Source organism: Telmatherina bonti (genome assembly GCF_933228915.1).
Source record: "Telmatherina bonti genome assembly, chromosome: 23".
Lineage (NCBI taxonomy): Eukaryota > Metazoa > Chordata > Actinopteri > Atheriniformes > Telmatherinidae > Telmatherina > Telmatherina bonti.
In genome coordinates this window covers 2,075,302-2,095,432 of record NC_136632.1, presented here as the reverse complement: position 1 = coordinate 2,095,432, position 20,131 = coordinate 2,075,302, and the positions used below count along the sequence as shown (strand labels likewise).

Sequence of the window (20,131 nt, the reverse complement as noted above, 5' to 3'; positions counted from 1 at the left end):
CGTGTAGCGTGTCCTCTCACACAGAGACATCATGAGACGTGTAGCGTTTCCTTTCACACAGAGACGTTCTGAGACGCGTAGCCTGTCCTCTCACACGGAGACATTCTGAGTCCCGTAAGCGTGTCCTTTCACACACAGACGTCCAGAGACGTGTAGGGTGTCCTTTCACACATAGACGTCCTGAGACGTGTAGCGTGTCCTCTCACACAGAGACGTCCTGACAGGTGTAGTTGTCCCTTCACATGGAGACATCATGAGACGTGTAGCGTGTCCTCTCACACAGAGACATCCTGAGACGCGTAGCGTGTCCTCCCACACAGAGACGTTCTGAGACGCGTAGCGTCTCCTCTCACAAGGAGTCGTCCTGAGACGTGTAGCGTGTCCTCTCACACATAGACGTCCTGAGACGCGTAGGGTGTCCTCTCACACAGAGAAGTCCCGAGACGCGTCGCGTGTCCTTTCACACATAGACGTCCTGAGACGCGTAGCGTGTCCTCTCACACATAGACGTCCTGAGACGCGTAGCGTGTCCTCTCACACAGAGCCGTCCTGAGACGCGTAGCGTGTCCTCTCACACTTAGACGTCCTGAGACGCGTAGCGTGTCCTTTCACACATAGACGTCCTGACAGGTGTAGTTGTCCTTTCACACGGAGACATCCTGACACGTGTAGCGTCCTTTCACACATAGACGTCCTGAGACGTGTAGCGTGTCCTTTCACACACAGACGTGCTGAGACGTGTAGCGTGTCCTCTCACACATAGACGTCCTGAGACTTGTAGCGTGTCCTCTCACACGGACGTCCTGAGACACGTAGCGTGTCCTCTCACACGGACGTCCTGAGACACGTAGCGTGTCCTCTCACACGGAGACAACCTGAGACGCGTAGCGTGTTCTCTCACACGGAGACGTCCTGAGACGCGTAGCGTGTCCTCTCACACGGAGACGTCCTGAGACGTGTAGCGTGTCCTCTCACACATAGACGTCCTGAGACGAGTAGCGTGTCCTTTCACACATAGATGTCCTGAAACGTGTAGCGTGTCTTCTCACACGGAGACGTTCTGAGACGTGTAGCGTGTCCTCTCACACAGAGACATCCTGAGACGTGTAGCGTGTCATCTCACACATAGATGTCCTGAGACGTGTAGGGTGTCCTTTCACACATAGACGTCCTGAGACGTGTAGCGTGTCCTTTCACACAGACGTGCTGAGACGTGTAGCGTGTCCTCTCACACAGAGACGTCCTGAGACGTGTAGCGTGTCCTCTCACACATAGACGTTCTGAGACGCGTAAAGTGTCCTCTCACACAGAGACGACCTGAGACGCGTAGCGTGTCCTCTCACACAGACGTCCTGAGACGTGTAGCGTGTCCTCTCACACAGAGACATCATGAGACGCGTAGCGTGTCCTCTCACACAGAGACGTCCTGAGACACGTAGCGTGTCATCTCACACGTAGACGTTCTGAGACGCGCAGCCTGTCCTCTCACACGGAGACATTCTGAGTCCCGTAAGCGTGTCCTTTCACACACAGACGTCCAGAGACGTGTAGGGTGTCCTTTCACACATAGACGTCCTGAGACGTGTAGCGTGTCCTTTCACACAGACGTGCTGAGACGTGTAGCGTGTCCTCTCACACAGAGACGTCCTGACAGGTGTAGTTGTCCCTTCACATGGAGACATCATGAGACGTGTAGCGTGTCCTCTCACACAGAGACATCCTGAGACGCGTAGCGTGTCCTCCCACACAGAGACGTTCTGAGACGCGTAGCGTCTCCTCTCACAAGGAGTCGTCCTGAGACGTGTAGCGTGTCCTCTCACACATAGATGTCCTGAGACGCATAGCGTGTCCTTTCACACATAGATGTCCTGAGACGCATAGCGTGTCCAGTCACACATAGATTTCCTGAGACGTGTAGCGTGTCCTCTCACACGGAGACGACCTGAGACGTGTAGCGTGTCCTTTCGCACATAGACGTCCTGAGACGTGTAGCGTGTCCTTTCACAGATAGACGTCCTGAGACGTCCTCTCACACAGAGATGTCCTGACAGGTGTAGTCGTCCTGTCACACGGAGACGTTCTGTGTCGCGTAGCGAGTCCTCTCACACGGAGACTTTCTGAGACGTGTAGCGTGTCCTCTCACACAGAGACATCATGAGACGTGTAGAGTGTCTGCTCACACATAGATGTCCTGAGACGCATAACGTGTCCTTTTACTCATAGATGTCCTGAGACGCGTAGCGTGTCCTCTCACACGGAGACGTTCTACGACGCATTGCGTGTCCTCTCACACGGAGACGTCCTGAGACGTGTAGCGTGTCCTGTCCCACATAGATGTCCTGAGACGTGTAGCGTGTCCTCTCACACATAGACGTCCTGACAGGTGTAGTTGTCCTTTCACACGGAGACATCCTGAGACGCGTAGCGTGTCCTCTCACACAGAGACGTCCTGAGACATGTAGCGTGTTCTCTCACACATAGACGTTCTGAGACGTGTAGCGTGTCCTTTCACACATAGACGTCCTGAGACGCGTAGCGTGTCCTTTCACACATAGACGTCCTGAGACGCGTAGCGTGTCCTTTCACACATAGACGTCCTGAGATGTGTAGCGTGTACTTTCACACATAGACGTCCTGAGACGCGTAGCGTGTCCTTTCACACATAGACGTCCTTAGATGTGTAGCGTGTCCTTTCACACATAGACGTCCTGAGACGCGTACGTGTCCTCTCACACAGAGACGTCCTGAGACGTGTAGCGTGTCCTCTGACACAAAGACGTCCTGAGACGCGTCGCGTGTCCTTTCACAGATAGATGTCCTGAGACGTGTAGCGTGTCCTCTCACACAGAGATGTCCTGACAGGTGTAGTCGTCCTCTCACACAGAGACGTAATGAGACGTGTAGCGTGTCCTCTCCCACAGAGACGTCCTGAGACGCGTAGCGTGTCCTCTCCCACAGAGACGTCCTGAGACGCGTAGCGTGTCCTCTCACACAGAGACGTTCTGTGTCGTGTAGCGTGTCCTCTCACACAGAGACATCATGAGACGTGTAGCGTGTCCTCTCACACATAGATGTCCTGAGACGCATAGCGTGTCCTTTCACACATAGATGTCCTGAGACGCGTAGCGTGTCCTCTCACACGGAGACGTCCTGAGACGCGTAGCTTTTCCTCTCACACAGAGACGTCCTGAGACGTGTAGCGTGTCCTGTCCCAAATAGAATTCCTGAGACGTGTAGCGTGTCCTCTCACACATAGACGTCCTGAGACGCGTAGCGTGTCCTTTCACAAGGAGACGTCCTGAGACATGTAGCGTGTCCTCTCACACGGAGACGTCCTGAGACATGTAGCGTGTTCTCTCACACATAGACGTTCTGAGACGTGTAGCGTGTCCTTTAACACATAGACGTCCTGAGACGTGTAGCGTGTTCTCTCACACATAGACGTTCTGAGACGTGTAGCGTGTCCTTTCACACATTGACGTCCTGAGACGTGTAGCGTGTCCTTTCACACATTGACGTCCTGAGACGTGTAGCGTGTTCTCTCACACATAGACGTTCTGAGACGTGTAGCGTGTCCTTTAACACATAGACGTCCTGAGACGTGTAGCGTGTCCTCTCACACAGAGACATCCTGAGACGTGTAGCGTGTCCTCTCACACAGAGACGTAATGAGACGTGTAGCGTGTCCTCTCACACATAGATGTCCTGAGACGCATAGCATGTCCTTTCACACATAGACGTCCTGAGACGCGTAGAGTGTCTTTTCACAAGGAGACGTCCTGAGACGCGTAGCGTGTCCTTTTACACAGAGACGTCCTGAGACGCGTAGCGTGTCCTCTCACACAGAGTCGTTCCGAGACGTGTAGCGTGTCCTTTCACAGATAGATGTCCTGAGACGCATAGCGTGTCCTTTCACACATAGATGTCCTGAGACGCGTAGCGTGTCTTTTCACACGGAGACATCCTGAGACGCGTAGCGTGTCCTCTCACAAGGAGACGTCCTGAGACATGTAGCGTGTCCTCTCACATAGACGTTCTGAGACGTGTAGCGTGTCCTTTAACACATAGACGTCTTGAGACGCGTAAGCGTGTCCTCTCACAGAGAGACGTCCTGAGACGTGTAGCGTGTCCTCTCACAAGGAGACGTCCTGAGACGTGTAGCGTGTCCTCTCACACAGAGACGTCCTGAGACGTGTAGTGTGTCCTTTCACACAGAGGCGTCCTGACAGGTGTAGTTGTCCTTTCACACGGAGACATCCTGAGACGCGTAGCGTGTCCTTTCACACGGAGACGTCCTGAGACGTGTAGCGTGTCCTTTCACACATTGACGTCCTGAGACGTGTAGCGTGTCCTCTCACACAGAGATGTCCTGACAGGTGTAGTTGTCCTCTCACACAGAGACGTCCTGACAGGTGTAGTTGTCCTCTCACACAGAGACATCCTGAGACGTGTAGCGTGTCCTCTCACACAGAGACGTAATGAGACGTGTAGCGTGTCCTCTCACACATAGACGTCCTGAGACGCGTAGAGTGTCCTTTCACAAGGAGACGTCCTGAGACGCGTAGCGTGTCCTTTTACACAGAGACGTCCTGAGACGCGTAGAATGTCCTTTCACAAGGAGACGTCCTGAGACGCGTAGCGTGTCCTTTTACACAGAGACGTCCTGAGACGCGTAGAGTGTCCTTTCACAAGGAGACGTCCTGAGACGTGTAGCGTGTCCTTTCACACACAGACGTGCTGAGACGTGTAGCGTGTCCTTTCACACACAGACGTCCTGAGACGCGTAGAGTGTCCTTTCACAAGGAGACGTCCTGAGACGTGTAGCGTGTCCTCTCACACATAGACGTCCTGAGACGCGTAGAGTGTCCTTTCACAAGGAGACGTCCTGAGACGCGTAGCGTGTCCTTTTACACAGAGACGTCCTGAGACGCGTAGAGTGTCCTTTCACAAGGAGACGTCCTGAGACGTGTAGCGTGTCCTTTCACACACAGACGTGCTGAGACGCGTAGCGTGTCCTCTCACACGGAGACGTCCTGAGACGCGTAGCTTTTCCTCTCACACAGAGACGTCCTGAGACGTGTAGCGTGTCCTGTCCCAAATAGAATTCCTGAGACGTGTAGCGTGTCCTCTCACACATAGACGTCCTGAGACGCGTAGCGTGTCCTTTCACAAGGAGACGTCCTGAGACATGTAGCGTGTCCTCTCACACGGAGACGTCCTGAGACATGTAGCGTGTTCTCTCACACATAGACGTTCTGAGACGTGTAGCGTGTCCTTTAACACATAGACGTCCTGAGACGTGTAGCGTGTTCTCTCACACATAGACGTTCTGAGACGTGTAGCGTGTCCTTTCACACATTGACGTCCTGAGACGTGTAGCGTGTCCTTTCACACATTGACGTCCTGAGACGTGTAGCGTGTTCTCTCACACATAGACGTGCTGAGACGTGTAGCGTGTCCTTTAACACATAGACGTCCTGAGACGTGTAGCGTGTCCTCTCACACAGAGACATCCTGAGACGTGTAGCGTGTCCTCTCACACAGAGACGTAATGAGACGTGTAGCGTGTCCTCTCACACATAGATGTCCTGAGACGCATAGCATGTCCTTTCACACATAGACGTCCTGAGACGCGTAGAGTGTCTTTTCACAAGGAGACGTCCTGAGACGCGTAGCGTGTCCTTTTACACAGAGACGTCCTGAGACGCGTAGCGTGTCCTCTCACACAGAGTCGTTCCGAGACGTGTAGCGTGTCCTTTCACAGATAGATGTCCTGAGACGCATAGCGTGTCCTTTCACACATAGATGTCCTGAGACGCGTAGCGTGTCTTTTCACACGGAGACATCCTGAGACGCGTAGCGTGTCCTCTCACAAGGAGACGTCCTGAGACATGTAGCGTGTCCTCTCACATAGACGTTCTGAGACGTGTAGCGTGTCCTTTAACACATAGACGTCTTGAGACGCGTAAGCGTGTCCTCTCACAGAGAGACGTCCTGAGACGTGTAGCGTGTCCTCTCACAAGGAGACGTCCTGAGACGTGTAGCGTGTCCTCTCACACAGAGACGTCCTGAGACGTGTAGTGTGTCCTTTCACACAGAGGCGTCCTGACAGGTGTAGTTGTCCTTTCACACGGAGACATCCTGAGACGCGTAGCGTGTCCTTTCACACGGAGACGTCCTGAGACGTGTAGCGTGTCCTTTCACACATTGACGTCCTGAGACGTGTAGCGTGTCCTCTCACACAGAGATGTCCTGACAGGTGTAGTTGTCCTCTCACACAGAGACGTCCTGACAGGTGTAGTTGTCCTCTCACACAGAGACATCCTGAGACGTGTAGCGTGTCCTCTCACACAGAGACGTAATGAGACGTGTAGCGTGTCCTCTCACACATAGACGTCCTGAGACGCGTAGAGTGTCCTTTCACAAGGAGACGTCCTGAGACGCGTAGCGTGTCCTTTTACACAGAGACGTCCTGAGACGCGTAGAATGTCCTTTCACAAGGAGACGTCCTGAGACGCGTAGCGTGTCCTTTTACACAGAGACGTCCTGAGACGCGTAGAGTGTCCTTTCACAAGGAGACGTCCTGAGACGTGTAGCGTGTCCTTTCACACACAGACGTGCTGAGACGTGTAGCGTGTCCTTTCACACACAGACGTCCTGAGACGCGTAGAGTGTCCTTTCACAAGGAGACGTCCTGACACGTGTAGCGTGTCCTCTCACACATAGACGTCCTGAGACGCGTAGAGTGTCCTTTCACAAGGAGACGTCCTGAGACGCGTAGCGTGTCCTTTTACACAGAGACGTCCTGAGACGCGTAGAGTGTCCTTTCACAAGGAGACGTCCTGAGACGTGTAGCGTGTCCTTTCACACACAGACGTGCTGAGACGTGTAGCGTGTCCTCTCACACATAGACGTCCTGAGATGTGTAGCGTGTCCTCTCACACGGACGTCCTGAGACGCGTAGCGTGTCCTCTCACACTTAGACGTCCTGAGACGTGTAGCGTGTCCTCTCACACAGAGACATCCTGAGACGTGTAGCGTGTCATCTCACACATAGATGTCCTGAGAGGCATAGCGTGTCCTGTCAAACATAGATGTCCTGAGACGCATAGCGTGTCCTCTCCCACAGAGACGTCATGAGACGTGTAGCGTGTCCTTTCACACATTGACGTCCTGAGACGTGTAGCGTGTCCTTTCACACATTGACGTCCTGAGACGTGTAGCGTGTCCTCTCACACAGAGATGTCCTGACAGGTGTAGTTGTCCTCTCACACAGAGACGTCCTGACAGGTGTAGCGTGTCCTCTCACACAGAGACGTAATGAGACGTGTAGCGTGTCCTCTCACACATAGACGTCCTGAGACGCGTAGAGTGTCCTTTCACAAGGAGACGTCCTGAGACGCGTAGCGTGTCCTTTTACACAGAGACGTCCTGAGACGCGTAGAGTGTCCTTTCACAAGGAGACGTCCTGAGACGCGTAGCGTGTCCTTTTACACAGAGACGTCCTGAGACGCGTAGAGTGTCCTTTCACAAGGAGACGTCCTGAGACGCGTAGCGTGTCCTTTTACACAGAGACGTCCTGAGACGCGTAGAGTGTCCTTTCACAAGGAGACGTCCTGAGACGCGTAGCGTGTCCTTTTACACAGAGACGTCCTGAGACGCGTAGAGTGTCCTTTCACAAGGAGACGTCCTGAGACGTGTAGCGTGTCCTTTCACACACAGACGTGCTGAGACGTGTAGCGTGTCCTTTCACACACAGACGTCCTGAGACGCGTAGAGTGTCCTTTCACAAGGAGACGTCCTGAGACGTGTAGCGTGTCCTCTCACACATAGACGTCCTGAGACGCGTAGAGTGTCCTTTCACAAGGAGACGTCCTGAGACGCGTAGCGTGTCCTTTTACACAGAGACGTCCTGAGACGCGTAGAGTGTCCTTTCACAAGGAGACGTCCTGAGACGTGTAGCGTGTCCTTTCACACACAGACGTGCTGAGACGTGTAGCGTGTCCTCTCACACATAGACGTCCTGAGATGTGTAGCGTGTCCTCTCACACGGACGTCCTGAGACGCGTAGCGTTTCCTCTCACACAGAGCCGTCCTGAGACGCGTAGCGTGTCCTCTCACACTTAGACGTCCTGAGACGTGTAGCGTGTCCTTTCACACATAGACGTCCTGAGACGTGTAGCGTGTCCTTTCACACACAGACGTGCTGAGACGTGTAGCGTGTCCTCTCACACGGACGTCCTGAGATGCGTAGCGTGTCCTCTCACACGGACGTCCTGAGACACGTAGCGTGTCCTCTCACACGGAGACAACCTGAGACGCGTAGCGTGTCCTCTCACACGGAGACGTCCTGAGACGTGTAGCGTGTCCTCTCACACATAGACGTCCTGAGACGCGTAGCGTGTCCTTTCACACATAGATGTCCTGAGACGTGTAGCGTGTCATCTCACACATAGATGTCCTGAGAGGCATAGCGTGTCCTGTCAAACATAGATGTCCTGAGACGCATAGCGTGTCCTTTCACACATAGATGTCCTGAAACGCATAGCGTGTCCTCTCCCACAGAGACGTCATGAGACGTGTAGCGTGTCCTCTCACACATAGAAGTCCTGAGACGCGTAGCGTGTCCTTTCATACAGAGACGTTCCGAGTCGTGTAGCGTGTTCGTTCGCACATAGACGTCCTGAGACGCGTAGCGTGTCCTCTCATACAGAGACGTTCCGAGACGTGTAGCGTGTCCTTTCACACATAGACGTCCTGAGACATGTAGCGTGTCCTTTCACAGATAAGACGTCAGGAGACGCGTAGCGTGTCCTCTCACACAGAGACGTCAGGAGACGCGTAGCGTGTCCTCTCACACAGAAACATCATGAGACGTGTAGCGTGTCCTCTCACACAGAGACGTTCCGAGACGTGTAGCGTGTCCTTTCACACATAGACGTCCTGAGACATGTAGCGTGTCCTTTCACAGATAAGACGTCAGGAGACGCGTAGCGTGTCCTCTCACACATAGACGTCCTGAGACGCGTAGCGTGTCCTCTCACACATAGACGTCAGGAGACGCGTAGCGTGTCCTCTCACACAGAAACATCATGAGACGTGTAGCGTGTCCTCTCACACATAGATGTCCTGAGACGCATAGCGTGTCCTTTCACACATAGATGTCCTGAGACGCATAGCGTGTCCAGTCACACATAGATTTCCTGAGACGTGTAGCGTGTCCTCTCACACGGAGACGACCTGAGACGTGTAGCGTGTCCTTTCGCACATAGACGTCCTGAGACGTGTAGCGTGTCCTTTCACAGATAGACGTCCTGAGACGTCCTTTCACACAGAGATGTCCTGACAGGTGTAGTCGTCCTGTCACACGGAGACGTTCTGTGTCGCGTAGCGAGTCCTCTCACACGGAGACTTTCTGAGACGTGTAGCGTGTCCTCTCACACAGAGACATCATGAGACGTGTAGAGTGTCTGCTCACACGGAGACGTCCTGAGACGTGTAGCGTGTCCTGTCCCACATAGATGTCCTGAGACGTGTAGCGTGTCCTCTCACACATAGACGTCCTGAGATGTGTAGCGTGTCCTTTCACACATAGACGTCCTGAGACGCGTAGCGTGTCCTTTCACACATAGACGTCCTGAGACGCGTAGCGTGTCCTTTCACACATAGACGTCCTGAGACGCGTAGCGTGTCCTTTCACACAGAGACGTCCTGACAGGTGTAGTTGTCCTTTCACACGGAGACATCCTGAGACGCGTAGCGTGTCCTCTCACACAGAGACGTCCTGAGACGTGTAGCGTGTTCTCTCACACATAGACGTTCTGAGACGTGTAGCGTGTCCTTTCACACATAGACGTCCTGAGATGTGTAGCGTGTCCTTTCACACATAGACGTCCTGAGACGCGTAGCGTGTCCTTTCACACAGAGACGTCCTGAGACGTGTAGCGTGTACTTTCACAGATAGACGTCCTGAGACGCGTAGCGTGTCCTTTCACACATAGACGTCCTTAGATGTGTAGCGTGTCCTTTCACACATAGACGTCCTGAGACGGGTACGTGTCCTCTCACACAGAGACGTCCTGAGACGTGTAGCGTGTCCTATCACACATAGACGTCCTGAGACGCGTAGCGTGTCCTTTCACAGATAGATGTCCTGAGACGCGTAGCGTGTCCTCTCACACAGAGACGTTCTGTGTCGTGTAGCGTGTCCTCTCCCACAGAGACGTCCTGAGAGGCGTAGCGTGTCCTCTCCCACAGAGATGTCCTGAGACGCGTAGCGTGTCCTCTCACACAGAGACGTTCTGTGTCGTGTAGCGTGTCCTCTCACACAGAGACATCATGAGACGTGTAGCGTGTCCTCTCACACAGAGATGTCCTGAGACGCATAGCGTGTCCTTTCACACATAGATGTCCTGAGACGCGTAGCGTGTCCTCTCACACGGAGACGTCCTGAGACGCGTAGCTTTTCCTCTCACACAGAGACGTCCTGAGACGTGTAGCGTGTTGAGACGTGTAGCGTGTCCTGTCCCACATAGAATTCCTGAGACGTGTAGCGTGTCCTCTCACACATAGACGTCCTGAGACGCGTAGCGTGTCCTTTCACACGGAGACATCCTGAGATGCGTAGCGTGTCCTCTCACAAGGAGACGTCCTGAGACATGTAGCGTGTCCTCTCACACAGAGACGTCCTGAGACATGTAGCGTGTTCTCTCACACATAGACGTTCTGAGACGTGTAGCGTGTCCTTTAACACATAGACGTCCTGAGACGTGTAGCGTGTCCTTTCACACATTGACGTCCTGAGACATGTAGCGTGTCCTCTCACACAGAGACGTCCTGACAGGTGTAGTTGTCCTCTCACACAGAGACATCATGAGACGTATAGCGTGTCCTCTCACACAGAGACGTAATGAGACGTGTAGCGTGTCCTCTCACACATAGATGTCCTGAGACGCATAGCATGTCCTTTCACACAGACGTCCTGAGACGCGTAGAGTGTCCTCTCACACAGAGACGTTCCGAGACGTGTAGCGTGTCTATTCGCACATAGACGTCCTGAGACGTGTAGCGTGTCCTTTCGCAGATAGATGTCCTGAGACGCATAGCGTGTCCTTTCACACATAGATGTCCTGAGACGCGTAGCGTGTCCTTTCACACGGAGACATCCTGAGACGCGTAGCGTGTCCTCTCACGACGTCCTGAGACATGTAGCGTGTCCTCTCACACATAGACGTTCTGAGACGTGTAGCGTGTCCTTTAACACATAGACGTCTTGAGACGCATAAGCTTGTCCTCTCACAAGGAGACGTCCTGAGACGTGTAGCGTGTCCTTTAACACATAGACGTCTTGAGACGTGTAGCGTGTCCTCTCACAAGGAGACGTCCTGAGACGTGTAGCGTGTCCTTTCACACATTGACATCCTGAGACGTGTAGCGTGTCCTTTCACACATTGACGTCCTGACAGGTGTAGTTGTCTTCTCACACAGAGACATCCTGAGACGTGTAGCGTGTCCTTTTACACAGAGACGTCCTGAGACGCGTAGCGTGTCCTTTTACACAGAGACGTCCTGAGACGTGTAGCGTGTCCTCTCACACAGAGACGTAATGAGACGTGTAGCGTGTCCTCTCACACATAGACGTCCTGAGACGCGTAGAGTGTCCTTTCACAAGGAGACGTCCTGAGACGCGTAGCGTGTCCTTTTACACAGAGACGTCCTGAGACGCGTAGCGTGTCCTCTCACACAGAGACGTCCTAAGACGTGTAGCGTGTCCTCTCACACAGAGACGTCCTGAGACGTGTAGCGTGTCCTCTCACACATAGACGTCCTGAGACGTGTAGCGTGTCCTCTCACACGGACGTCCTGAGACGTGTAGCGTGTCCTCTCACACATAGACGTCCTGAGACGTGTAGCGTGTCCTTTCACACGGAGACATCCTGAGACGCGTAGCGTGTCCTCTCACGACGTCCTGAGACATGTAGCGTGTCCTCTCACACATAGACGTTCTGAGACGTGTAGCGTGTCCTTTAACACATAGACGTCTTGAGACGCGTAAGCGTGTCCTCTCACAAGGAGACGTCCTGAGACGTGTAGCGTGTCCTTTAACACATAGACGTCTTGAGACGTGTAGCGTGTCCTCTCACAAGGAGACGTCCTGAGACGTGTAGCGTGTCCTCTCACACAGAGACGTCCTGAGACGTGTAGTGTGTCCTTTCACACAGAGGCGTCCTGACAGGTGTAGTTGTCCTTTCACACGGAGACATCCTGAGACGCGTAGCGTGTCCTTTCACACGGAGACGTCCTGAGACGTGTAGCGTGTCCTTTCACACATTGACATCCTGAGACGTGTAGCGTGTCCTTTCACACATTGACGTCCTGAGACGTGTAGCGTGTCCTCTCACACAGAGACGTCCTGACAGGTGTAGTTGTCTTCTCACACAGAGACGTCCTGACAGGTGTAGTTGTCCTCTCACACAGAGACATCCTGAGACGTGTAGCGTGTCCTCTCACACAGAGACGTAATGAGACGTGTAGCGTGTCCTCTCACACATAGACGTCCTGAGACGCGTAGAGTGTCCTTTCACAAGGAGACGTCCTGAGACGCGTAGCGTGTCCTTTTACACAGAGACGTCCTGAGACGCGTAGCGTGTCCTCTCACACAGAGACGTCCTGAGACGTGTAGCGTGTCCTCTCACACAGAGACGTCCTGAGACGTGTAGCGTGTCCGCTCACACATAGACGTCCTGAGACGTGTAGCGTGTCCTCTCACACGGACGTCCTGAGACGTGTAGCGTGTCCTCTCACACATAGACGTCCTGAGACGTGTAGCGTGTCCTCTCACACGGAGACGTCCTGAGACGCGTAGCGTGTCCTTTCACAAGGAGACGTCCTGAGACGCGTAGCGTGTCCTCTCACACATAGACGTCCTGAGACGCGTAGCGTGTCCTTTTACACAGAGACGTCCTGAGACGCGTAGCGTGTCCTCTCACACAGAGACGTCCTGAGACGTGTAGCGTGTCCTTTCACAAGGAGACGTCCTGAGACCTGTAGCGTGTTCTCTCACACAGAGACGTCCTGAGACGCGTAGCGTGTCCTTTTACACAGAGACGTCCTGAGACGCGTAGCGTGTCCTTTCACAAGGAGACGTCCTGAGACGCGTAGCGTGTCCTTTTACACAGAGACGTCCTGAGACGCGTAGCGTGTCCTTTCACACAGAGACGTCCTGAGACGCGTAGCGTGTCCTTTTACACATAGACGTCCTGAGACGTGTAGCGTGTCCTCTCACACGGAGACGTCCTGAGACGCGTAGCGTGTCCTTTCACAAGGAGACGTCCTGAGACGCGTAGCGTGTTCTCTCACACAGAGACGTCCTGAGACGCGTAGCGTGTCCTTTTACACAGAGACGTCCTGAGACGCGTAGCGTGTCCTTTCACAAGGAGACGTCCTGAGACCTGTAGCGTGTTCTCTCACACAGAGACGTCCTGAGACGCGTAGCGTGTCCTTTTACACAGAGACGTCCTGAGACGCATAGCGTGTCCTCTCACACGGAGACGTCCTGAGACGCGTAGCGTGTCCTTTCACAAGGAGACGTCCTGAGACGCGTAGCGTGTTCTCTCACACAGAGACGTCCTGAGACGCGTAGCGTGTCCTTTCACAAGGAGACGTCCTGAGACGCGTAGCGTGTCCTTTTACACAGAGACGTCCTGAGACGCGTAGCGTGTCCTTTCACAAGGAGACGTCCTGAGACGCGTAGCGTGTCCTTTTACACAGAGACGTCCTGAGACGCGTAGCGTGTCCTTTCACAAGGAGACGTCCTGAGACGCGTAGCGTGTCCTTTTACACAGAGACGTCCTGAGACGCGTAGCGTGTCCTTTTACACAGAGACGTCCTGAGACGCGTAGCGTGTCCTTTCACAAGGAGACGTCCTGAGACGTGTAGCGTGTCCTTTCACACAGAGACGTCCTGAGACGCGTAGCGTGTCCTTTCACACAGAGACGTCCTGAGACGCGTAGCGTGTCCTTTTACACAGAGACGTCCTGAGACGCGTAGCGTGTCCTTTTACACAGAGACGTCCTGAGACGCGCAGCGTGTCCTTTTACACATAGACGTCCTGAGACGTGTAGCGTGTCCTTTCGCACAGAGACGTCCTGAGACGCGTAGCGTGTCCTTTTACACAGAGACGTCCTGAGACGTGTAGCGTGTCCTTTCGCACAGAGACGTCCTGAGACGTGTACCCGGTGCGTGTGTCTTGCTGAGCTCGTGCTGGGATGGACATCCTGTCCCCGCATGACACCTGGATCCGTGCTAAATCTGTTTTAGCTGTCTGCTGGTGAGGCGGGTGGAGGCCACTAGATGGCGCCCGCGTGCTGGAGATGGACCGGGTCCGGTCTGACTGCAGCGTCTCCGTGTTTTGTGCTGGTTTGGACACTTTAAAACGTTTGTTTTATGAATGGTTTATGAACATATGCAACATGTTTCCACTTTGTGTCCGCTCTCTGCTGCTGCAGGTTCACTTCGGCCGCTGGCTGATCGAGGGCAGTCCCTATGTGATCCTGTTTGACATCGGCTCCGCAGCCTGGAACCTGGACCGCTGGAAGGGGGACCTGTGGGACACCTGCAGCATCGGCCTGCCATTCCATGACCGAGAGGCCAATGACTCGCTCATCCTGGGCTCCCTGATTGCCTGGTTTTTCAAAGAGGTCAGACATTCCCGAAGTTCCTGGTTCATTTTCTGTCCGCTGAAGTGAGGAAGTAGAACCTCCAGACTCCCAGCGTGAACACAGCTGTGTCTGCCCTTCATCAGTTAACTGACCACCTGGGAGACAAACCAAATGTCATCGGTCACTTCCACGAATGGCAGGCGGGCCCCGGGCTCATCCTCGCTCGCTCCCGTAAGATCCCCCTGGCAACCGTCTTCACAACACACGCCACCCTGCTGGGAAGGTACCTCTGTGCTGGGAATGTGGACTTCTACAACAACCTGGACAAGGTGAGAGTCCTGCAACACCTGGACACACCTGGGAGAGGATCATGTTTGTGACGTGCTCATGCTGCCTATGTCATGTCATGTGATGAAAACTGGCTGGAATTCTCTGTGGCAACTTCACCCCTTCATGCCTGGAATGAATCCCTTCTAGAAACTGTAAAAAGAAGCCATTAGACGAATAAAACACTGGAGTAAAATAAAATACGATAATAAATAATCTAACAGTAAATAAACAAGCTAAAAATAAAAGTCGAAACAAAATAAAATAAAAATAAAGTGTAATAAAAAAGTCAGAAGCTGTTGCTCCTGAGACCTCATCTGCTTCCATCTCAAGCCTGTCTCAAGATTAAAGAAACTTTTTTTTTTTTTTTTTTTGCTGCAAAACCCTAAAATGTTGTCAACACATGCGATTTGCCGGTTCGGCCTTTTTAATCAGAGTGATTAGGAATGTTGAGCTGTGTGGATGCTCAGCCAGATGCTCGTAATTGGTCCTGCTGTGTTCGCTTCCTAAAGGTCAGCATGCAGATAAAGGTTGCAAACTGGCTGCACACATGACTGACAGATGACCCTCAGCCTCACGGTCCGGTCGATGGATTCGTATCAATATGCATTTTGAGATTTGTCAACAGGGACGATGTAAACTGCACAGAGGAATGGAGCAGGAGCTGCTCCCACAAAGAACTGCTTTAACTAAACTCATCTATGGGACTTCTCTTTTCAGTGTTATCCAATTTTAATTCAAGTTTTTTTAAGTTTAATATATACAGTAAAATACATCAATGTTTTGTTTCAGCTGAAACATGTTCATGACTACACATCTCTTTCAGACCGTAAACGTCTGGAAATGTTGATCATGAGTTTCATTTGTTATTAGAATGAACTTCTAATTTAATTTATTGCAATTTCTTTTTCTTTTGATTTGTTTTCTTTTATTATTTGAAAAAATAAATGTAACAAAGTAAACTTAGATAAGTGAAACACTAAGATCAAGTTCCTAACGACGTCCTCTCCAACCAGGTTTACACTTTAACGCCAGGATCAATAAGTTATTTGTAGATTCTTATTTTTTTATCTGGGATCTTTATTTGACGCTTTCATTGAATGTAAGAGAAAAACATCAAACGTATTGGCAGCAACAAACCGTTTGTTATAAAGAGGCTGTAGCTTTTCGCAGCACCGCCACCCTGGGAATGATGTGATGAAACAAAGTTCATTCCAGTAAAATACAGACTTTTAATTTTAAAGAAATATTTTCAACAGTTAAAATACTTTTTTATTAAAAAGACGAAAATGGAGCAGGAAGGAAAAAAAGTGCAGTCGAGGCTGTGCAGGGAAAGCACGTTTTCCCCAAGGGCCGCATCTCACATAAGTAAAAACACACCATAACATATCAACGTCTCACATACACACACACACACACACCACCCCAACCACAAGGTGCAGGACCCACCTGGAAGACCCAACCACCATCTTCAGCTCTAGTCTGCTGAAAGAAAAAGCAGCAGCTGATGTTATCTTGGAGATCTGGGCTCAAAAAGGTCAGTAACTATTGATCTTCATCAAAGTATGCTCCTTTTGACCCACATTGTTGACTTAAACAGTGAAAAGGTCTCGGTCTGGAACCCTGTGGCACACCTCTGTTCATGTCAAGAAAACTGATTTAACAAAATGAACATGTTTCTAACTAAACTGATAAAGGGTTACATTTAGTGAAAAATGAAAAACAAACTATTAAAAAGTGATCACAGTGAGACCAACGTAAATCCAGAGAGACCCGATGAAAACGTGCACATCTAAACCTCATCTGCTGTCTTACTGGACATGAGAATTATCAAGCAGGAACATTTCTAAATGCATCCATGTGATGTGTGTTGCAGTTTGACATTGACAAGGAGGCCGGTGAGAGGCAGATCTACCATCGATACTGCCTGGAGCGAGCGGCGGTCCACTGCGCTCACGTCTTCACCACCGTGTCCCAGATCACAGCGGTGGAGGCCAACCACATGCTGCACAGGAAGCCAGGTGCTCATGGGTCCCTCTGCTGGACCACACCCACACAGACTGAAACTTTCACCCCTCATGTGGGCCAGGGTCTGGTTTGGTTAGCCATCTGATTCCTGTTCTGTCATCACAATCACACACCGCTGTCGTTGTGTTGGTACAGATGTGGTGACCCCAAATGGACTGAACGTGAAGAAGTTCTCAGCCATGCATGAGTTTCAGAACCTCCACTCCACCAACAAGGCCCGCATCAAGGAGTTTGTCAGAGGCCACTTCTATGGGTGGGTAGGCTTTCCTGAGCCTGATCCACTTCTGTTGCTGGAAACTTCCACCATTTAAATTTCTATGTGAACATTGTCTGATTCTAAGACATTTATCAACCTGTTGTATCCCAACAGCCATCTTGACTTCAACTTGGAGAAAACGCTGTTCTTCTTCATAGCTGGACGATATGAGTTCTCCAACAAGGGAGCTGATATTTTTCTCGAGGCCTTGTCCAGACTGAACTACTTGCTACGGGTGAGGACCTTCCATTTCATACAGCAGGAGTTAGATGTACACCAGGCGAACCAGACTGAAAGAATCCGTTTCACTGTCCACATAGGTGCGCAGAAACGATGTGACTGTGGTGGTTTTCTTCATCATGCCAGCTAAAACCAACAACTTCAATGTGGAGTCATTGAAGGGCCAAGCGATACGCAAACAGCTGTGGTACGACTTGCCATGTCCTTAGATTTCATTATGCAGTTTAACAGGCCAACACTGGATGTGTTCTGTCTCCACCTCCAGCCTGTCTGTCTCCTGAGACCTCGTCTGTCTCCACCTCCAGCCTGTCTGTCTCCTGAGACCTCGTCTGTCTCCACCTCCAGCCTGTCTGTCTCCTGAGACATCGTCTGTCTCCACCTCCAGCCTGTCTGTCTCCTGAGACCTCGTCTGTCTCCACCTCCAGCCTGTCTGTCTCCTGAGACCTCGTCTGTCTCCACCTCCAGCCTGTCTGTCTCCTGAGACATCGTCTGTCTCCACCTCCAGCCTGTCTGTCTCCTGAGACCTCGTCTGTCTCCACCTCCAGCCTGTCTGTCTCCTGAGACCTCGTCTGTCTCCACCTCCAGCCTGTCTGTCTCCTGAGACCTCGTCTGTCTCCACTTCCAGCCTGTCTGTCTCCTGAGACATCGTCTGTCTCCACTTCTAGCCTGTCTGTCTCCTGAGACCTCGTCTGTCTCCACCTCCAGCCTGTCTGTCTCCTGAGACCTCGTCTGTCTCCACCTCCAGCCTGTCTGTCTCCTGAGACATCGTCTGTCTCCACCTCCAACCTGTCTGTCTCCTGAGACGTCCTCCGTCTCCACCTCCAGCCTGTCTGTCTCCTGAGACATTGTCTGTCTCCACCTCCAGCCTGTCTGTCTCCTGAGACATTGTCTGTCTCCACCTCCAGCCTGTCTGTCTCCTGAGACCTCGTCTGTCTCCACCTCCAGCCTGTCTGTCTCCTGAGACCTCGTCTGTCTCCACCTCCAGCCTGTCTGTCTCCTGAGACGTCCTCCGTCTCCACCTCCAGCCTGTCTGTCTCCTGAGACGTCCTCCGTCTCCACCTCCAGCCTGTCTGTCTCCTGAGACATTGTCTGTCTCCACCTCCAGCCTGTCTGTCTCCTGAGACCTCGTCTGTCTCCACCTCCAGCCTGTCTGTCTCCTGAGACCTCGTCTGTCTCCACCTCCAGCCTGTCTGTCTCCTGAGACCTCGTCTGTCTCCACTTCCAGCCTGTCTGTCTCCTGAGACATCGTCTGTCTCCTCTTCCAGCCTGTCTGTCTCCTGAGACCTCGTCTGTCTCCACTTCCAGCCTGTCTGTCTCCTGAGACCTCGTCTGTCTCCACTTCCAGCCTGTCTGTCTCCTGAGACCTCGTCTGTCTCCACCTCCAGCCTGTCTGTCTCCTGAGACCTCCTCTGTCTCCACCTCCAGCCTGTCTGTCTCCTGAGACCTCGTCTGTCTCCACCTCCAGCCTGTCTGTCTCCTGAGACATCGTCTGTCTCCACCTCTAGCCTGTCTGTCTCCTGAGACATCGTCTGTCTCCACCTCCAGCCTGTCTGTCTCCTGAGACATCGTCTGTCTCCACCTCCAGCCTGTCTGTCTCCTGAGACCTCGTCTGTCTCCACCTCCAGCCTGTCTGTCTCCTGAGACATCGTCTGTCTCCACCTCCAGCCTGTCTGTCTCCTGAGACCTCGTCTGTCTCCACCTCCAACCTGTCTGTCTCCTGAGACATCGTCTGTCTCCACCTCCAGCCTGTCTGTCTCCTGAGACATCGTCTGTCTCCACCTCCAGCCTGTCTGTCTCCTGAGACCTCCTCTGTCTCCACCTCTAGCCTGTCTGTCTCCTGAGACCTCCTCTGTCTCCACCTCCAGCCTGTCTGTCTCCTGAGACCTCGTCTGTCTCCACCTCCAGCCTGTCTGTCTCCTGAGACCTCCTCTGTCTCCACCTCCAGCCTGTCTGTCTCCTGAGACCTCGTCTGTCTCCACCTCCAGCCTGTCTGTCTCCTGAGACCTCGTCTGTCTCCACCTCCAGCCTGTCTGTCTCCTGAGACATCGTCTGTCTCCACCTCCAGCCTGTCTGTCTCCTGAGACCTCGTCTGTCTCCACCTCCAGCCTGTCTGTCTCCTGAGACCTCGTCTGTCTCCACCTCCAGCCTGTCTGTCTCCTGAGACATCGTCTGTCTCCACCTCTAGCCTGTCTGTCTCCTGAGACATCGTCTGTCTCCACCTCCAGCCTGTCTGTCTCCTGAGACATCGTCTGTCTCCACCTCCAGCCTGTCTGTCTCCTGAGACCTCGTCTGTCTCCACCTCCAGCCTGTCTGTCTCCTGAGACCTCGTCTGTCTCCACCTCCAGCCTGTCTGTCTCCTGAGACCTCGTCTGTCTCCACCTCCAGCCTGTCTGTCTCCTGAGACCTCGTCTGTCTCCACCTCCAGCCTGTCTGTCTCCTGAGACATCGTCTGTCTCCACCTCCAGCCTGTCTGTCTCCTGAGACCTCGTCTGTCTCCACCTCCAACCTGTCTGTCTCCTGAGACATCGTCTGTCTCCACCTCCAGCCTGTCTGTCTCCTGAGACATCGTCTGTCTCCACCTCCAGCCTGTCTGTCTCCTGAGACCTCCTCTGTCTCCACC

General features: G+C 52.7%; 1 protein-coding gene across 1 annotated transcript in view; it reads left to right on the top strand.

The window, feature by feature from the left end:
• The window catches only part of gys2 (glycogen synthase 2), a gene marked incomplete at both ends in the record, with an annotated part of 83,932 nt that overhangs the window by 20,662 nt on the left and 43,139 nt on the right, over positions 1 to 20,131 (top strand). The window contains 6 exons of the mRNA XM_079262952.1: positions 14,508 to 14,699; positions 14,804 to 14,989; positions 16,864 to 17,008; positions 17,151 to 17,268; positions 17,386 to 17,506; positions 17,592 to 17,698. Of these exons, the coding sequence (XP_079119078.1) occupies positions 14,508 to 14,699; positions 14,804 to 14,989; positions 16,864 to 17,008; positions 17,151 to 17,268; positions 17,386 to 17,506; positions 17,592 to 17,698 (869 nt within the window). The remainder of the gene's footprint in view (positions 1 to 14,507; positions 14,700 to 14,803; positions 14,990 to 16,863; positions 17,009 to 17,150; positions 17,269 to 17,385; positions 17,507 to 17,591; positions 17,699 to 20,131) is intronic.